Below are 14930 nucleotides of genomic sequence, written 5' to 3'. Positions count from 1 at the left end.
CTCTACAATGAACGTCTGCTGGTATTCAGGTACACTGACCTCTACACTGTATGTCTGGTATTCAGGTACACTGACCTCTACAATGTCCGTCTGGTATTCACGTACACTGACCTCTACAATGTACATCTTGTTTTTAGGTACACTGACCTCTACAATGAGCATCTGGCATTCAGGTACACTGAACTCTACAATATACGTCTGGTATTCAGGTACACTGACCTCTACAATGTACATCTGGTATTCAGGTACACTGACCTCTACAATGTACGTCTGGTATTCAGGTACACTGACCTGTACAATGTACGTCTGGTAATAAGGTACACTGACCTCTACAATGTACGTCTGGTAATAAGGTACACTGACCTCTACAATGTAAGTCTGGAATTCAGGTACACTGACTTCTACAATGTACCTATGCTTGTATTCAGGTACATTGACCTCTACAATGTACATCTTGTATTCAGGTACTCTGACCACTACAATGAGCGTCTGGTATTCAGGTACACTGACCTCTACAATTTACCTTTGCTGATATTCAGGTACACTGACCTCTACAATTTACCTTTGCTGGTATTCAGGTACACTGACCTCTACAATATACGTCTGGGATACGAGGCATATGAAGCCCCCGACATGAAAGGGATGGTCATTGATCAGCACAAGATGATGCGGGCACTGAAGGTATTGCCATTCAATTTCCCATGTCCTGTTTTTTAACTGATATGGAAATTATAAGCAGATTCAAGAATTATGCCCTCAAATGACAACAGGTATAAATTTATTTTAGCTTAGCCAATGATGGAATATTTTGGTCATACTTTGATTTATGGTTAGCATAAAGCACTCCATATTTCTGTAACTTATTCAGTTGAGACATTGCGCATAGTCTTATGTCTGGGACCTGCATTTGAGAGCATTTATGCTTTCTTTACTTATAAATTTTAGGTAAACAACAAATATTTTTCTCTTTATCTGCATGTACTTAGGTTATTCAATTAAACGTATGTGGGTTTTTATTGATCTTTTTCAGAACTTATGTATCATTTTAGCTCACCTGATTGCTCAGGTGAGCTTTTGTGACCGGTCTTTGTCCGTCGTATGTCCGTCCATCCGTAAACATTTGCTCATAAACACTCTAGAGGCCACATTTCTTGTCCCATCTTCATGAAACTTGGTCAGAAGCTTTGTCCCAATGAAATCTCGGCCGAGTTCGAAACTGGGTTGTGCCGGGTCAAAAACTAGGTCACTAGTAAACTAGTAAATAGTAAAATGGTTTCCAGATGATAACTCAAGAACACTTATGCCTAGGATTATGAAACTTCATAGATACATTGATCATGACTCGCAGATGACCCTTATTGATTTTCAGGACACTAGGTCAAAGGTCAAGGTCACGATGACCCGAAATAGTAAAATGGTTTCCAGATGATAACTCAAGAACGCTTAGGCCTAGGATCATGAAACTTCATAGGTACATTGATCATGACTCGTAGATGACCCCTATTGATTTTCAGGTCACTAGGTCAAAGGTCAAGGTCACGATGACCTGAAATTGTAAAATGGTTTCCCGATGATAACTCAAGAACGCTTAGGCCTAGGATCATGAAACTTAATAGGTATATTGATCATGACGTGTAGATGACCCCTTTGGATTTTCAGGTCACTAGGTCAAAGGTCAAGGTCACGGTGACCCGAAATAGTAATATGGATTCCAGATGATAACTCAAGAACGCTTATGCCTAGGATCATGAAACTTCATAGGTACATTGATCATGTCTCGAAGATGACCCCTATTGATTTTCAGGTCACTAGGTCAAAGGTCAAGGTCACGGTGACCTGAAATTGTAAAATGGTTTCTGGATGATAACTCAAGAACGCTTATGCCTAGGATCATGAAACTTCATAGGTACATTGATCATGTCTCGAAGATGACCCCTATTGATTTTCAGGTCACTAGGTCAAAGGTCAAGGTCACGGTGACCTGAAATTGTAAAATGGTTTCTGGATGATAACTCAAGAACGCATATGCCTAGGATCATGAAACTCATAGATACATTGATCATGACTGGCAGATGACCCCTATTGATTTTCAGGTCACTAGGTCAAAGGTTAAGGTCACTGTGACCTGAAATAGTTAAATGGTTTCTGGATGATAACTCAAGAACGCTTATGCCTAGGATCATGAAACTTCATAGATACATTGATCATGACTTGCAGATAACCCCTATTGATTTTCAGGTCACTAGGTCAAAGGTGAAGGTCACGGTGACCCAAAGCAGTAAAATGGTTTCTGGATGATTTCTCAAGAACGCTTAGGCCTAGGATCATTTAACTTCATAGGTACATTGATCATGACTCGAAAATTACCCCTTTTGATTTTGAGATCACTAGGTCAAAGGTCAAGGTCACTATGACCCGAAATAGTAAAATGGTTTCCAGATGATTACTTAAGAACGCTTAGGCCTAGGATCATGAAACTTCATAGGTACATTGATCATGACTTGTAGATGACCCCTATTGATTTTCAGGTCACTAGGTCAAAGGTCAAAGTCAGGGTGACCCAAAATAATAAAATGGTTTCCAGTTGATAACTCAAGAACGCTTATGCCTAGGATCATGAAACTTCATAGGTACATTGATCATGACTCGCAGATGGCCCCTATTGATTTTCAGGTCACTAGGTCAAAGGTCAAAGTCACGGTGACCTGAAATAGTAAAATGGTTTCTGGATGATAACTCAAGAACGCTTATGCCTAGGATCATGAAACTTCATAGGTACAATGATCATGACTCGCAGATGACCCCTATTGATTTTCAGGTCACTAGGTCAAAGGTCAAGGTCACTGTGACCTGAAATAGTTAAATGGTTTCTGGATGATAACTCAAGAACGCTTATGCCTAGGTTAATGAAACTTCATAGGTATATTGATCATGACTCGCAGATGACCCCTATAGATTATCAGGTCACTAGGTCAAAGGTCAAGGTCACACAATGGCTGTCAAGGTCACGGTGACTCAACTTAGAAAAATGGTGTCCAGGTGATAACTCAAGAATGCTTACGCCTAGGATCATGAAACTTGATATGGTACATTGATCATGACTCGCAGATGAAATAATGATGAAACTTGACCAGGATGTTTGTCTGGACAATATCTAGGTCAAGTTTGACATTTGTTAAAGATTGAATGAAACGACTCCTCTCAGGTGAGCGAACTAGGGCCATCTTGGCCCTCTTGTTTTGTTAAAAGCAGGCTAAGTTTGTAGAAATTTCAGTAATATTTATTTCAATCAGTAGCTTTTAGCCTATAGATAGATGGTTTCCATTTCAAATTAATAAATACCTTTGTAGTCATTTTATGAGACCACTGATTATATTCCTGAACTGTAACCTGTATTTTCTCAGAATTATGCCACTTTATACTTAAAAAAAAAAATATTTAAGTAAAAACACTTGTTTCTGTTTACATTTTAATACACACTATAAACACGCCACACTCTAATTGTGTAAGAAAATCATTTTTAGCGAGGCTGTTTTCGGAGAAAACCTGAGCTATTGTCATAGCCAGCTCGTCGTCCGCCATTAAGTCGTGCTTAAACCTTAACATTGGCCATAACTGTTTAAATATTGAAGATAGCACCTTGATTTTTGGCATGCATGTGTATCTCATGCAGCTGCACATTTTTAGTGGTAAAATTTCAAGGTGAACATCATCCTTCAAGGTCTAGGGTCGAAAAAACAAAGTCAAGGGAAGTAATAAGCTTTAAATGGACATAGTTATCTGACCTGCCCACGTATATATTTTTGTTAATAAATCAAAGCGGCGCAGTAGGCGCCATTGTGTTTCTGACAAACACATTGTGGTAAAAGGTCAAGGTCATCCTTTACGGTCTATGGTAAAAAATACAGATTTAAGGGAAGTAATAAGCTTTAAAAAAAGGGAGAAAATTATTCAATATTGAACATAGCCACTTTATATATTTGGCATGCATGTGTATCTCATGGAGCTGCACATTTTGAGTGGTGAATCTACAGTCACAGTATAGTGGCTTTTAATTATTTGCTACTAAAATAGAGATTTGTTACAATTATTTTCAAGGGAAGTAATTTATATAATTATAAATCTCATATTATATATTTCCTTACCAAGAATTGAAGTTCTTTTCACAGTACTGTACAGATTTATTATTTTGATTATTTATAACCCAAATGATTGATTTTTCAAAGTTTTTTTTAAAATGATATAATTATAATTTCTTTGATGTTCATTACATACCTGTGGACTTATGTCCATAGATACATGATCAACTCTGGTTATGATCTCCTTTAAACCACAGGCCTTGGTTGTCAGTGATGTCTGACATGGTCATAATTGACTGTGAGACCCTCCCCCCCCCCCTGGTTGGATTGGACAAAATTCAAGGGAAGTAATAACCTTTAAAGGGAGATGATTTCTATACCTGCCAAAGAGATATATAGAAATAATAATAAATAGAAATTTTATTTCAATGTGGCACAGTAGGGGGCATTGTGTTTCTGACAAACACATCTCTTGTTGGGTCACTAGTTCAAAGGTCAAGGTCACTGTGACCTCTAAAAAAAAAAAAATTCTGACAAGCTTTCGCAGCCGAGCGTGGCACCCGTTATGCGGTGCTCTTGTTATTCATAGTGATATGCATTGTGTCTGTGCACATTTTCAGATGTGTAACTTGATGATTTCTCCACTGAAGTTGATGCATAGAATCAAGCACAGTCGGGATCGGTTTGATGAACCTGGTCGTGTTCAGCTGTACGAATTTATAGACCTCATGCTTTGGTTGGTACAACCAGTTGCCTTGCATTAGACCAATTTTGAAAACATGAAAATAAATAAAAAACTGATTTACATTAATTTTGTTGTTGTTTATCTTGCCAGTTAACATCAGTTTAGATGTATGATATGTAGGAATTATAGCACAATGGTCTTAGCAAATTCTTCGTAGCCATGCCTTGATATGAACAAGAATAGGAGATCATTCCAAAACAGAAGGTTTTCAATGAACGGGGCCCTTTACTTTAATAAACACCTGCATCAAAAAGGTAACACAATTATAACCATTGGATATTAACTCTTTGCTGCAGGTTTATACATAAATGAAAAAATAAAACAATACAACTGTATGTTTTAGTCTTAATAAATTGAGATTCTTAAGTTATTTTCATATGTTTGTTTATTTTAATACTAACACATTGTAAAATTGCATAAATATATTATGAGTTTGCTTGGTTTTCAGGGCAGAAGTGTATCAGAGTTATGTTCCGGAGAAGGGCTATGCGCTGTTTGAAATGGAGAATGAACTATTCAAGGTAGGATATCCACCCATGCTGTGAAACTGCCCTATCTTACATCAGATACTGTAAGTCCATCCTTTAACTCTTTCAGTGCTGGAACCGAATTTTGAAGGCCTTTGCAAACAGTTTGGATGCAGATGAGACACCACAGAACGTGGCGTCTCATCAGGATCCAAACTGTATGCTATTCTGATAGTATTTTCAAAAACATAAATTTTCTCACTAAACTTTCCAAATTGTTGGGATCTTTTTTAATGTTATCATTCTTAAATGTGATTGATGTTGTTGGTATTACATGTATATTATATTGACATATGTTGTGTACCAATTGTAGGATTGAAATGCATGTTTTCTTATCAAACCATACAGGAGAGAGCTTTGTTATGTTGATATAACAGACCTATTTCAAGGATGCAGATTCAAATACCCTATTTATGGTGCAGCATCAAACCTAGTACTGGCATGAGAGAGCTTCATTTAATCTTTGTATACCCCCATTACCAATGGTAATAAGGGCTATATAGGAGTCAATTTGTCAGTCTGTCTGTCGGTCGCTCGGTCAGTCGGTTAGTCTGTCTGTCGGTCTGTCCCGAAAGCTTGTCCAGGCCATAGCTATGTTGTTTATTGTGAGATTTTAAAATCATTTGGCACATTTGTTCACCATCATTGGACAGTGTGTCATGCAAAAGAATTACGTCGATATCTCAAAGGTCAAGGTCACACTTTGAGTTCAAAGGCCAAAAATGAGCTTGTCCGGGCCATAACGTTGTCATTTATTTTGAGATTTTTAAATCATTTGGCACATTTGTTCACCATAATTGGGCAGTGTGTCGCGCGGAAGAATTACGTCGATATCTCCAAGGTTGAGGTCACACTTTGAGTTCAAAGGTCAAAAATAGTCATACATGAGCTTGTCCGGGCAATAACTATGTCGTTCATGTGGAGATCTTAAAATCATTTGGCACATTTGTTCACCATCATTGGACAGTGTGTCGCGTGAAAGAATAACGTCGATATTTCCAAGGTCAAGGTCACACTTTGAGTTCAAAGGTCAAAAATAGGCATTAATGAGCTTGTCTGGGCCATAACTATGTTGTTCATTGTGAGATTTTAAAATCATTTTGCACATTTGTTCACCATTATTGGACAGTGTGTCACGCGAAAGAATTACGTTGATATCTCCAAGGTCAAGGTCACACTTTGAGTTTAAAGGTCAAAAAAGGCCATAGATGAGCTTCACAGGGCCATAACTATGTCGTTCATTGTGAGATCATTCAATCACCATCATTAAACGGTGTGTCGCACGAAAGAATTATGTCGATATCTCCAAGGTCAATGTCACACTTTGAGTTCAAAGGTCAAAAATAGCCATAAATGATAATGGCATAATAATTCTTAAAAATCGCCATAACTTAGCTTCTCTTGTTTTGTGAAGACAGCATGCAAAATAGTTTGAGTCATTGCGGCACGTGGGGGTATACGTCACGTCTGTGACAAAGCTCTAGTAGCTATTGAGTTATGTTAAATCTAACACAAGAATGCCTTATGGCTGGTGCCCTAATAAACCTAGCACAAGAGATTGGAATCAATCATTATACAAACCCTTTAATGATGAAGCAATATCATACATACCTCAATTAGTTGTATCAATTTACCATTCAATTGAGATATATCAAATGCCAAAACCGGTATTATAGAGCTGACTTGGAGTCAAATGTGCTAAAAATGAATCTATAAATATGATAGAACTGAAAAAAAAAGAATGGCATGAAAACACTGATAATTGCCATGCTTTATCAAAATATGTGAACTTTTGACTATTGACTTATGTTAAACATGATTAGTATGTCTATCATTAATATTTCCTTTTTTTGTTCAAGTACTAGTACTAAGCATGTCAAATGATTATCAAGTTTTTGTGAATATTTAACATCAATCATATGGTCATGCTGATGTGATGATAATGTTTTGTCAGATAAAACAGGCACTTAATAGTCACAATGCACGTTTAACAATGGATAGAGCTGTTAGTACCTCAACCTATTGTCCACTGACTTCTGTATAAAAAGATTTCCCACAGAATACCTGACTTAGATGATTAATATCATTCTATTGAACTTCAATCAATATTAAATGCCTGACTTTAAAGCTATTAGTATTTTTAACGCTATTTTTGTGATCCACAGAGTTGGCAGTGTTAATTATTTGTAGTAATGATGAGCTGTTTTTAATGCTTAGCTTTTGGTATTATTTTATGATATTAATGGAATAAGGAATGCAAACATGGAATGTGTGAATGAGTTTTTCTTGTATGACAAGAGTCAATTAAGATAAAAAAACAAGCAAAAATAACACTTTATGTATATAAATATGTATAAATATTTATTTGTTAATGAGTATATTACACTGTGCAGTGTAAATTTGGATATGTGCCAATGTTATTTGATAAACCTAGACTTCCTGCGATCTTAATTGCACGTACAAATTTAATATTTGCATTTGGACTTATTGTAAATAGAGTTCCAATTTTAATAACGCAACACAACATTTAAAAGTGTTTGCATTCATTTGACCAATTTGTCTCAATTAAGGTAAATGAATGCTTGGACCAGTACAACAATGTGTACACTGGTAGAAATTTAAGATGGTAACATACATGTGCAAAAGTCCATAACTTTTAATGCTGCATCAAGGACTGATGTGTTAGATCTGTGTATGGGGTATTGTGATGAGTATTAAGCCAAGGGGTCACTCGGCCCCGTGTGGAAGGGGCAGGGCAGGAAGTAGTGTGAACAATGGCAGTGGAAGATATATAGTCAATACATATGAGCAGAAAATTCCTACTGGTCTTTCTCTGGATGTACCAAAACATCAAGTAAGCTACTGGGTACAACTGCTTGAATAACTTGACAAATTTTATTGTTCAATAGAAGAACACCCATATTCTCTAATAACTGAGAAACAAAAAATTAAAATGCGACTCTTGGTGATCAATAATTATGTTTCTGTATACAAAAAAAATGTCTATGAACTTTTATTTACAACGCGTAGTAAATGTTTCCAAATAAAAAGCAAATAGAAGCTATTAGTTATATTGTGATATTAATGTTCATGTTTTAACTTCGTTCAACAATTCATTAATATATTTATACTCTATATTAAGCATAAACTATACTTAAGTTTGATGAAATGATATAAATATATACTTGCAATTTATGTCTGTTTGTTTAGTTTGATGTTTTGCCGTTTTCAACAGTATTTCAGTCGTATTAGTCTGTCAGTTTACCAGCTCACTTTTGTATGTGTAGCTTGGTTACCATTCTTATGCCAGTACCTGACAATAACCCTACTTAAATCAGATAGAATGGCCGTAGAAAAGACCTCATGACTGATCACTACATAAGTCATGTGGATGGGCTGAGAATCTAACTGTTGATCCTCAGAATGGCACTACTTAAATCAGTCATAGAAAGGACCTCATGACTGATCACTACATAAGTCATGTGGATGGACTGAGAATCTAACTGTTGATCCTCAGAATGGCACTACTTAAATCAGTCAAAGAAAGGACCTCATGACTGATCACTACATAAGTCATGTGGATGGGCTGAGAATCTATTTGTTGATCCTCAGATTTGAGGTGCAGCGCTCTCAAAACTGAGCATCCTGGCCTGGTCCCTGTATTGAAGTCTTATATGGTAATATCAATGTATAATAGACATTTATTTTATAAAGAATTATTAAATATGTTAATCTTCTAAAAAATGTTGTTCCCTATTGAAAATTTAAGTGTTGTTAATATTAAAAATTATTGTTTCATTTGATAGACTTTTACAAGCTTATTGATTTTGCCCCATTTCAGTTTGGTAGACTTTTACAGGCTTCCTGCCAAGTGTGATTGCAGTTGGTAGTAATTTGACAAGCTTGTTGCAACCATTATATTAGTTGGTAGATGAGATCCCTACCTACCATAAATTCAGTTTGAAATTTCTGACAGTATTTTTGTACACATTAATTTCAGTTGTTTGCCTTTGACAAACTGCATGTCCATTGTGATTGTATCACTATGTGATAGACTTTGACAAACTGCTTGTCCTTTGTGATTGTATCACTATGTGGTAAACTTTGACAAACTGCATGTCCATTGTGATTGTATCACTATGTGGTACACTTAGACAAACTGCTTGTCCATTGTGATTGTATTACTATGTGGTAGACTTTGGCAAACTGCTTGTCCATTGTGATTGTATCACTATGTGGTAGACTTTGACAAACTGCTTGTCCATTGAGATTTTATGTGGTAGACTTTGACAAGCTGCTTGTCCATTGTGATTTTATGTGGTAGACTTTGACAAACTGCTTGTCAATTGTGATTTTATGTGGTAGACTTTGACCATCTGCTTGTCCATTGTGATTGTATGTGGTAGACTTTGACTAGCTGCTTGACCATTGAGATTTTATGCGGTAGACTTTGACAAGCTGCTTGTTCATTGTGATTTAATATGGTAGACTTTGACAAGCTACTTGTCCATTAGGATTTCCTGTGGTAGACTTTAACAATGCTTGTCCATTGTGATTTCAAATGGTAGACTTTGACAAGCTACTTTTCCATTGTGATATTTTGTGGTAGACATTGAAAAGCTACTTTTAAATTGTGATTTAATGTGGTAGACTTTGACAAGCTTCTTGTCCATTGTGATTAAATGCGGTAGACTTTGACAAGCTGCTTGTCCATTGTGATTTCATGTGCTAGACTTTGACAAGCTACTTTACCATTGTGATTTCTTGTGGTAGACATTGACAAGCTACTTTTTAATTGTGATTTAATGTGGAAGACTTTGACAAGCTTCTTGTCCATTGTGATTGAATGTGGTAGACTTTGACAAGCTACTTTACCATTGTGATTTCTTGTGGTAGACATTGACAAGCTACTTTTAAATTGTGATTTCATGTGGTAGACTTTGACAAGCTGCTTGTCCATTGTGATTTCATGTGCTAGACTTTGACAAGCTACTTTACCATTGTGATTTCTTGTGGTAGACATTGACAAGCTACTTTTAAATTGTGAGTTAATGTGGAAGACTATGACAAGCTTCTTGTCCATTGTGATTTAATGTGGTAGACTTTGACAAGCTGCTTTTGTCTATTGTGGTTTCGTATGGACAGGTAGAGTTTAACAATGCTTGTCCATTGTGATTTCAAATGGTAGACTTTGACAGGCTACTTTTCCATTGTGATTTCATGTAGTAGAGTTTGACAAGCCACTTTTTCATTGTGATTTTATGTGGTAGACTTTGACTAGCTGCTTGTCCATTGTGATTTCATATGCTAGACTTTGACAAACTGAATGTTCATTGTGATTTCATGTGGTAGATGTTGAAAAGCTACTTGTCCATTGTGATTATATGTGCTAGACTTTGACAAGCTGCTTGTCCATCGTGATTTCATGTGCTAGACTTTGACAAGCTGCTTGTCATTTGTGATTTCATGTGGTAGACTTTGACAAGCTGCTTTTCTATTGTGATTTCATGTGGTAGACTTAGACAAATTTTTTGTACATTGTGATTTCATGTGGTAGGCTTTGACAAACTGCTTGTCCATTGTGATTTCATGTGGTAGACTTTGACAAACTGCTTGTCGATTGTGATTTCATGTGGTAGATTTTGACAAACTGCTTGTTGATTGTGATTTCATGTGGTAGATGTTTACAAGCTACTTGTCCATTGTGATTTCATGTGGTAGACTTTTGACAAGCTGCTTGTCCATTTGGATTTCATGTGGTAGACTTTGACAAGCTTCTTTTACATTATTATTTCAGTTGGTAGACTTTTACAAGATTCATTCCCACCTTGATTTCAGTTGGTAGACTTTGATAAGCTTCTTGCCCACCATGATGAGAAGCAAGCCAGTCGTCTGGATGCTCGCTATCTAAAAGAGGAATGGGAGTTCCCAGACACCAAGGTCTCAAAGACGTTCAAGTTCAAGGACCTTACAGTGGTCAGTGGGGACTCCAGAGTGGAAGTTGTAAGTTGATGTTTATAAAGTGCATTTAAACGGCAAAAGACATTGCAAACATGAGACCACTCAGGTCTAAATTGTGCAAAGGCTTTATTCCATAATTCTAAAATTATATTGAATTATTGAAAATCCAAACATTTTGTTGTAGAAATAATATATACCTGCCCCAACTGCTCTGGTTGTAAGGGGGGCATTTTGTAATGAGGATCACAAAGTTGTGGAAGGGAATATCGGGCGATCATTTTATGTGGCTAAATGATAATTGCATATTGCTTAATGACAATTGATATTGCTTCATAACAATTTCATATTGACATATTACAATTGCATGTTGGTATATTACAAATGCTTGTTGCATCATACTATTTGTAACCAACATAAAGCATCGTTCATGTGTCTTTGTGCTTCTTTACATCACTTGGTGACACATACTAGTTACTTTATTGCATCTGTCATTAATCTATGAGTGTGAATAGCATATTTCCAAAATAAATATTCACCCATAGGGTTCAATCTGTATTAAAGTTTGTATCACTTTATTATTAGCACATGAAAACTTTACTCTAGTAACTACATTTGCAATTTCACAAGTAATTACACAAGCAGGTCAACAAGTTTCTAGCAATAAGCTACATGATAATTTGTAATGTTCAATTCATATTAATCGAAGAATCAGAAAAGTTGGTATTATCAAACTCCAAGTTACGTGTTGACAATAAAACCACTGACTATTTTTTTCATTTTTTAGCTCACCTGATTGCTCAGGAGAGCTTTAGTGACCGGTCTTTGTCCGTCTTCCGTCCGTCCGTCGTCCACATTTGGTTTGTAAACACTCTAGAGGCCACTTTTCATGTCCGATCTTCATGAAACTTGGTCAGAAGATTTGTCCCAATGTTATCTCGATCAAGTTCGAAACTGGGTCATGCTGGGTCAAAAACTAGGTCACTAGGTAAAAAAACAAACAAACTTGTAAACACTGTAAAGTCAAATTTGATGCCCAATCTTCGTGTATTTTTATCAAACCTTTATTAGAAAAACCTTGTAAACACTCTAGAAGTCATAATTTTTGCCCAACTATCATGAAAGTTGGTCAAAATATTGGTTTTATTGATATCTCGGACGAGTTTGAAAATGGCTCAGATCGGTGAAAAAACATTGCCGCCTTAAATCAAAGTGCTTCCACCTACAACTTTGAAACTTCATATGTAGATGCACCTTGATGAGTTCTACACGCACACCCATTTTTGGGTCACTAGGTCAAAGGTCAAGGTCACTGTGACCTCTAAAAAAAATTCTGACAAGCTTTTATTTATTCAAAACTGCACCCACAGCCGAGCGTTAGCACCTGTTATGCGGTGCTCTTGTCTCATTAACATCTGTTAATAATGCAATAAATCTGCATGATGAACACACATAACACCCACATCAGAAACAAACACAGGGCACTCGCCCACAAACATATAAACACTCACATACATTAACTCACATGAGTATCGCCCACTAACCACATGGTCCAGCTAACCATGTGGTTGTTATTTAATAATTAAATATTCTACACAAATACATCTCTTTTGCGGAGGGTAAAATAAGCATAGCCAGCTTGAACACAATTATTATTATTTCAACAAAAGTTGTTTACACCTTGGGAATTATTGTACGCTTGCCACAGTTGTCTGGCTGTACAATAATTGGTGCTAGATGGAAAGCCAAATTCTTATTGGTTCCTTGTAGTGTTATAACGCAGTTTATGCAAAGAAAGATCAATTAAGCAACAAGAAGATAGCTTCGTGAACAATTTAACAGAAATTATGCATTTGTCATTTACTCACAAGAATAAAGGATTTACATAGTCGAGTAAACATTATAACAAACTATTCAAGCAATATTGAACTAACTGATGGAAAAGGCATAATGATGAATGGAAGATTGAGTTATTTTGTTTTGTATACAACAAAGCAAAATGCAATTGTAATTTAGCATCATGCATCTACTGGTGGATATTTCCTTGCATACAAAGAAAGGGGGCAACTCTTTAAAGATCATGAGAAGTTTTTATTTAAACTATCTTTTTAATCATAATGCACAATAAATGTATCATTTTGTTCACAGATGTTGTTATGATAATTTCAGGACACTTGCTTATCAGACTATTACCTGCATCACAAGCAAGCTATGGTAAATGTGATGGCTAACTATGATGTCATTTGATACATATGGGTTCTCTTTATAATCTACCAGTAGGTTCTTTATTTGACAACATTTTGCATGCTTAAAATATGTTTTGTCATTTGGAAAAAGAAATCCTATAAATATAAAGAGAATCAGTAGTGTTTTGATTTTTATGCTCCCCCAAAATTTATTTTGGGGGAAGCATATAGTTGCCGCTTTGTCTGTCTGTCCGCGTGTCAGTCCGTCCGTGCACAATTTTTGTCCGGGCTATTTCTCAGCAACTAATGACCAGAATTCAATGAAACTTTATGGGAAGCTTCACTACCAAGAGGAGATGTGCATATTATCAGCGGGTTCTGGTCGGATGATTTTTCACAGAGTTATGTCCCTTTGAAATTTTCTATAAAAAAATTCTTGTCCCCCTGAAATTTTCTATAAAAAAAATCTTGTCCCCCCAACTACTGTGCCCTCAAGACGTTTCCTTCTATCTGAATATATAGTACAATATTGTGACCAAAAAAACCTTTGGGGAGCATCATCCGTCTTCGACGGTTGCTTGTTTTTGCTAGACTTTTAAATGTTGCTTAGTGTTTTCTCTATTGGTACTGATAAAACTTTGGAGGTCATGTCTGACCTTCTTATATAGAATTTCAGTGACATAAGCAACATTAAATATATTTGTTTATGAAATGCGGTGTATATCCTGACTTTGAAATAGTAAATTTACTTGTTAAAGTTATTAAATTAAAAACAAAGGTTGAGGTATTGTTGTGTTGTTTTTGTCACTTAAAAATAGCATATCTTCGTCGTGAAGTGCAAGTATATAAAACCACATTTAAATATTTGTATATACAAATTTCAATTTGTGTGATCACATCATATGTGTTTCCTCATTATGAATTAATTTCTTTGTCATCGAAATATTTTATAATTATTAGATTAAGAGAAAGTTTTCTTTAAACACTTTATAATAACGCTGTTACATCCGCATCATGCAAAAATTGGTCTTTTGGCACATGCGGTCAGTGTAGCTCAAGCCTAGCCAGCGCACTTGCGCAAACTGTTCAGGGGATACGCTTTCGACTTTAAAAACAGCACGCAAGGTTTTGTGGTATCTCTTGAGTATCCTCTTCAATATGCATATCCTGACTGCCTGGATATGCAGGCAGGACTGGGGCTATGAGGGCACCATATTGCATAAGGCCTATTTTTGCATGACATGAATTTCTTAAAATCTCATAACGTCTTGTAAATGGAACATCAAACCGCTATACTTTCCAATAACATAATGGTAGCCAATACTGGCTTGCAGGAAAGATTCTCCGACATGTATTTCTAGATAATCAAATGATTTCCCGTCTATCATGGACACTTCTATTTCAGTAGTTTTGTCTCGAAATTCAAGACAAATGG

At 36.1% G+C, this 14930-nt stretch overlaps 1 protein-coding gene across 2 annotated transcripts in view; it reads left to right on the top strand.

Moving 5' to 3' along the window:
- The window catches only part of LOC127841534 (uncharacterized), a 48293-nt gene that overhangs the window by 15774 nt on the left and 17589 nt on the right, over nt 1-14930 (top strand). For both annotated transcript variants that reach the window (XM_052370415.1, XM_052370424.1), the window contains exons 5-8: nt 579-681; nt 4700-4815; nt 5273-5345; nt 11190-11354. In XM_052370415.1, the coding sequence (XP_052226375.1) occupies nt 579-681; nt 4700-4815; nt 5273-5345; nt 11190-11354 (457 nt within the window). The remainder of the gene's footprint in view (nt 1-578; nt 682-4699; nt 4816-5272; nt 5346-11189; nt 11355-14930) is intronic.

Source organism: Dreissena polymorpha, chromosome 1 (genome assembly GCF_020536995.1).
Source record: "Dreissena polymorpha isolate Duluth1 chromosome 1, UMN_Dpol_1.0, whole genome shotgun sequence".
Classification (NCBI taxonomy): domain Eukaryota; kingdom Metazoa; phylum Mollusca; class Bivalvia; order Myida; family Dreissenidae; genus Dreissena; species Dreissena polymorpha.
Note: the sequence above shows the minus strand (reverse complement) of the source record. Positions and strands in the feature narration are given on the sequence as shown.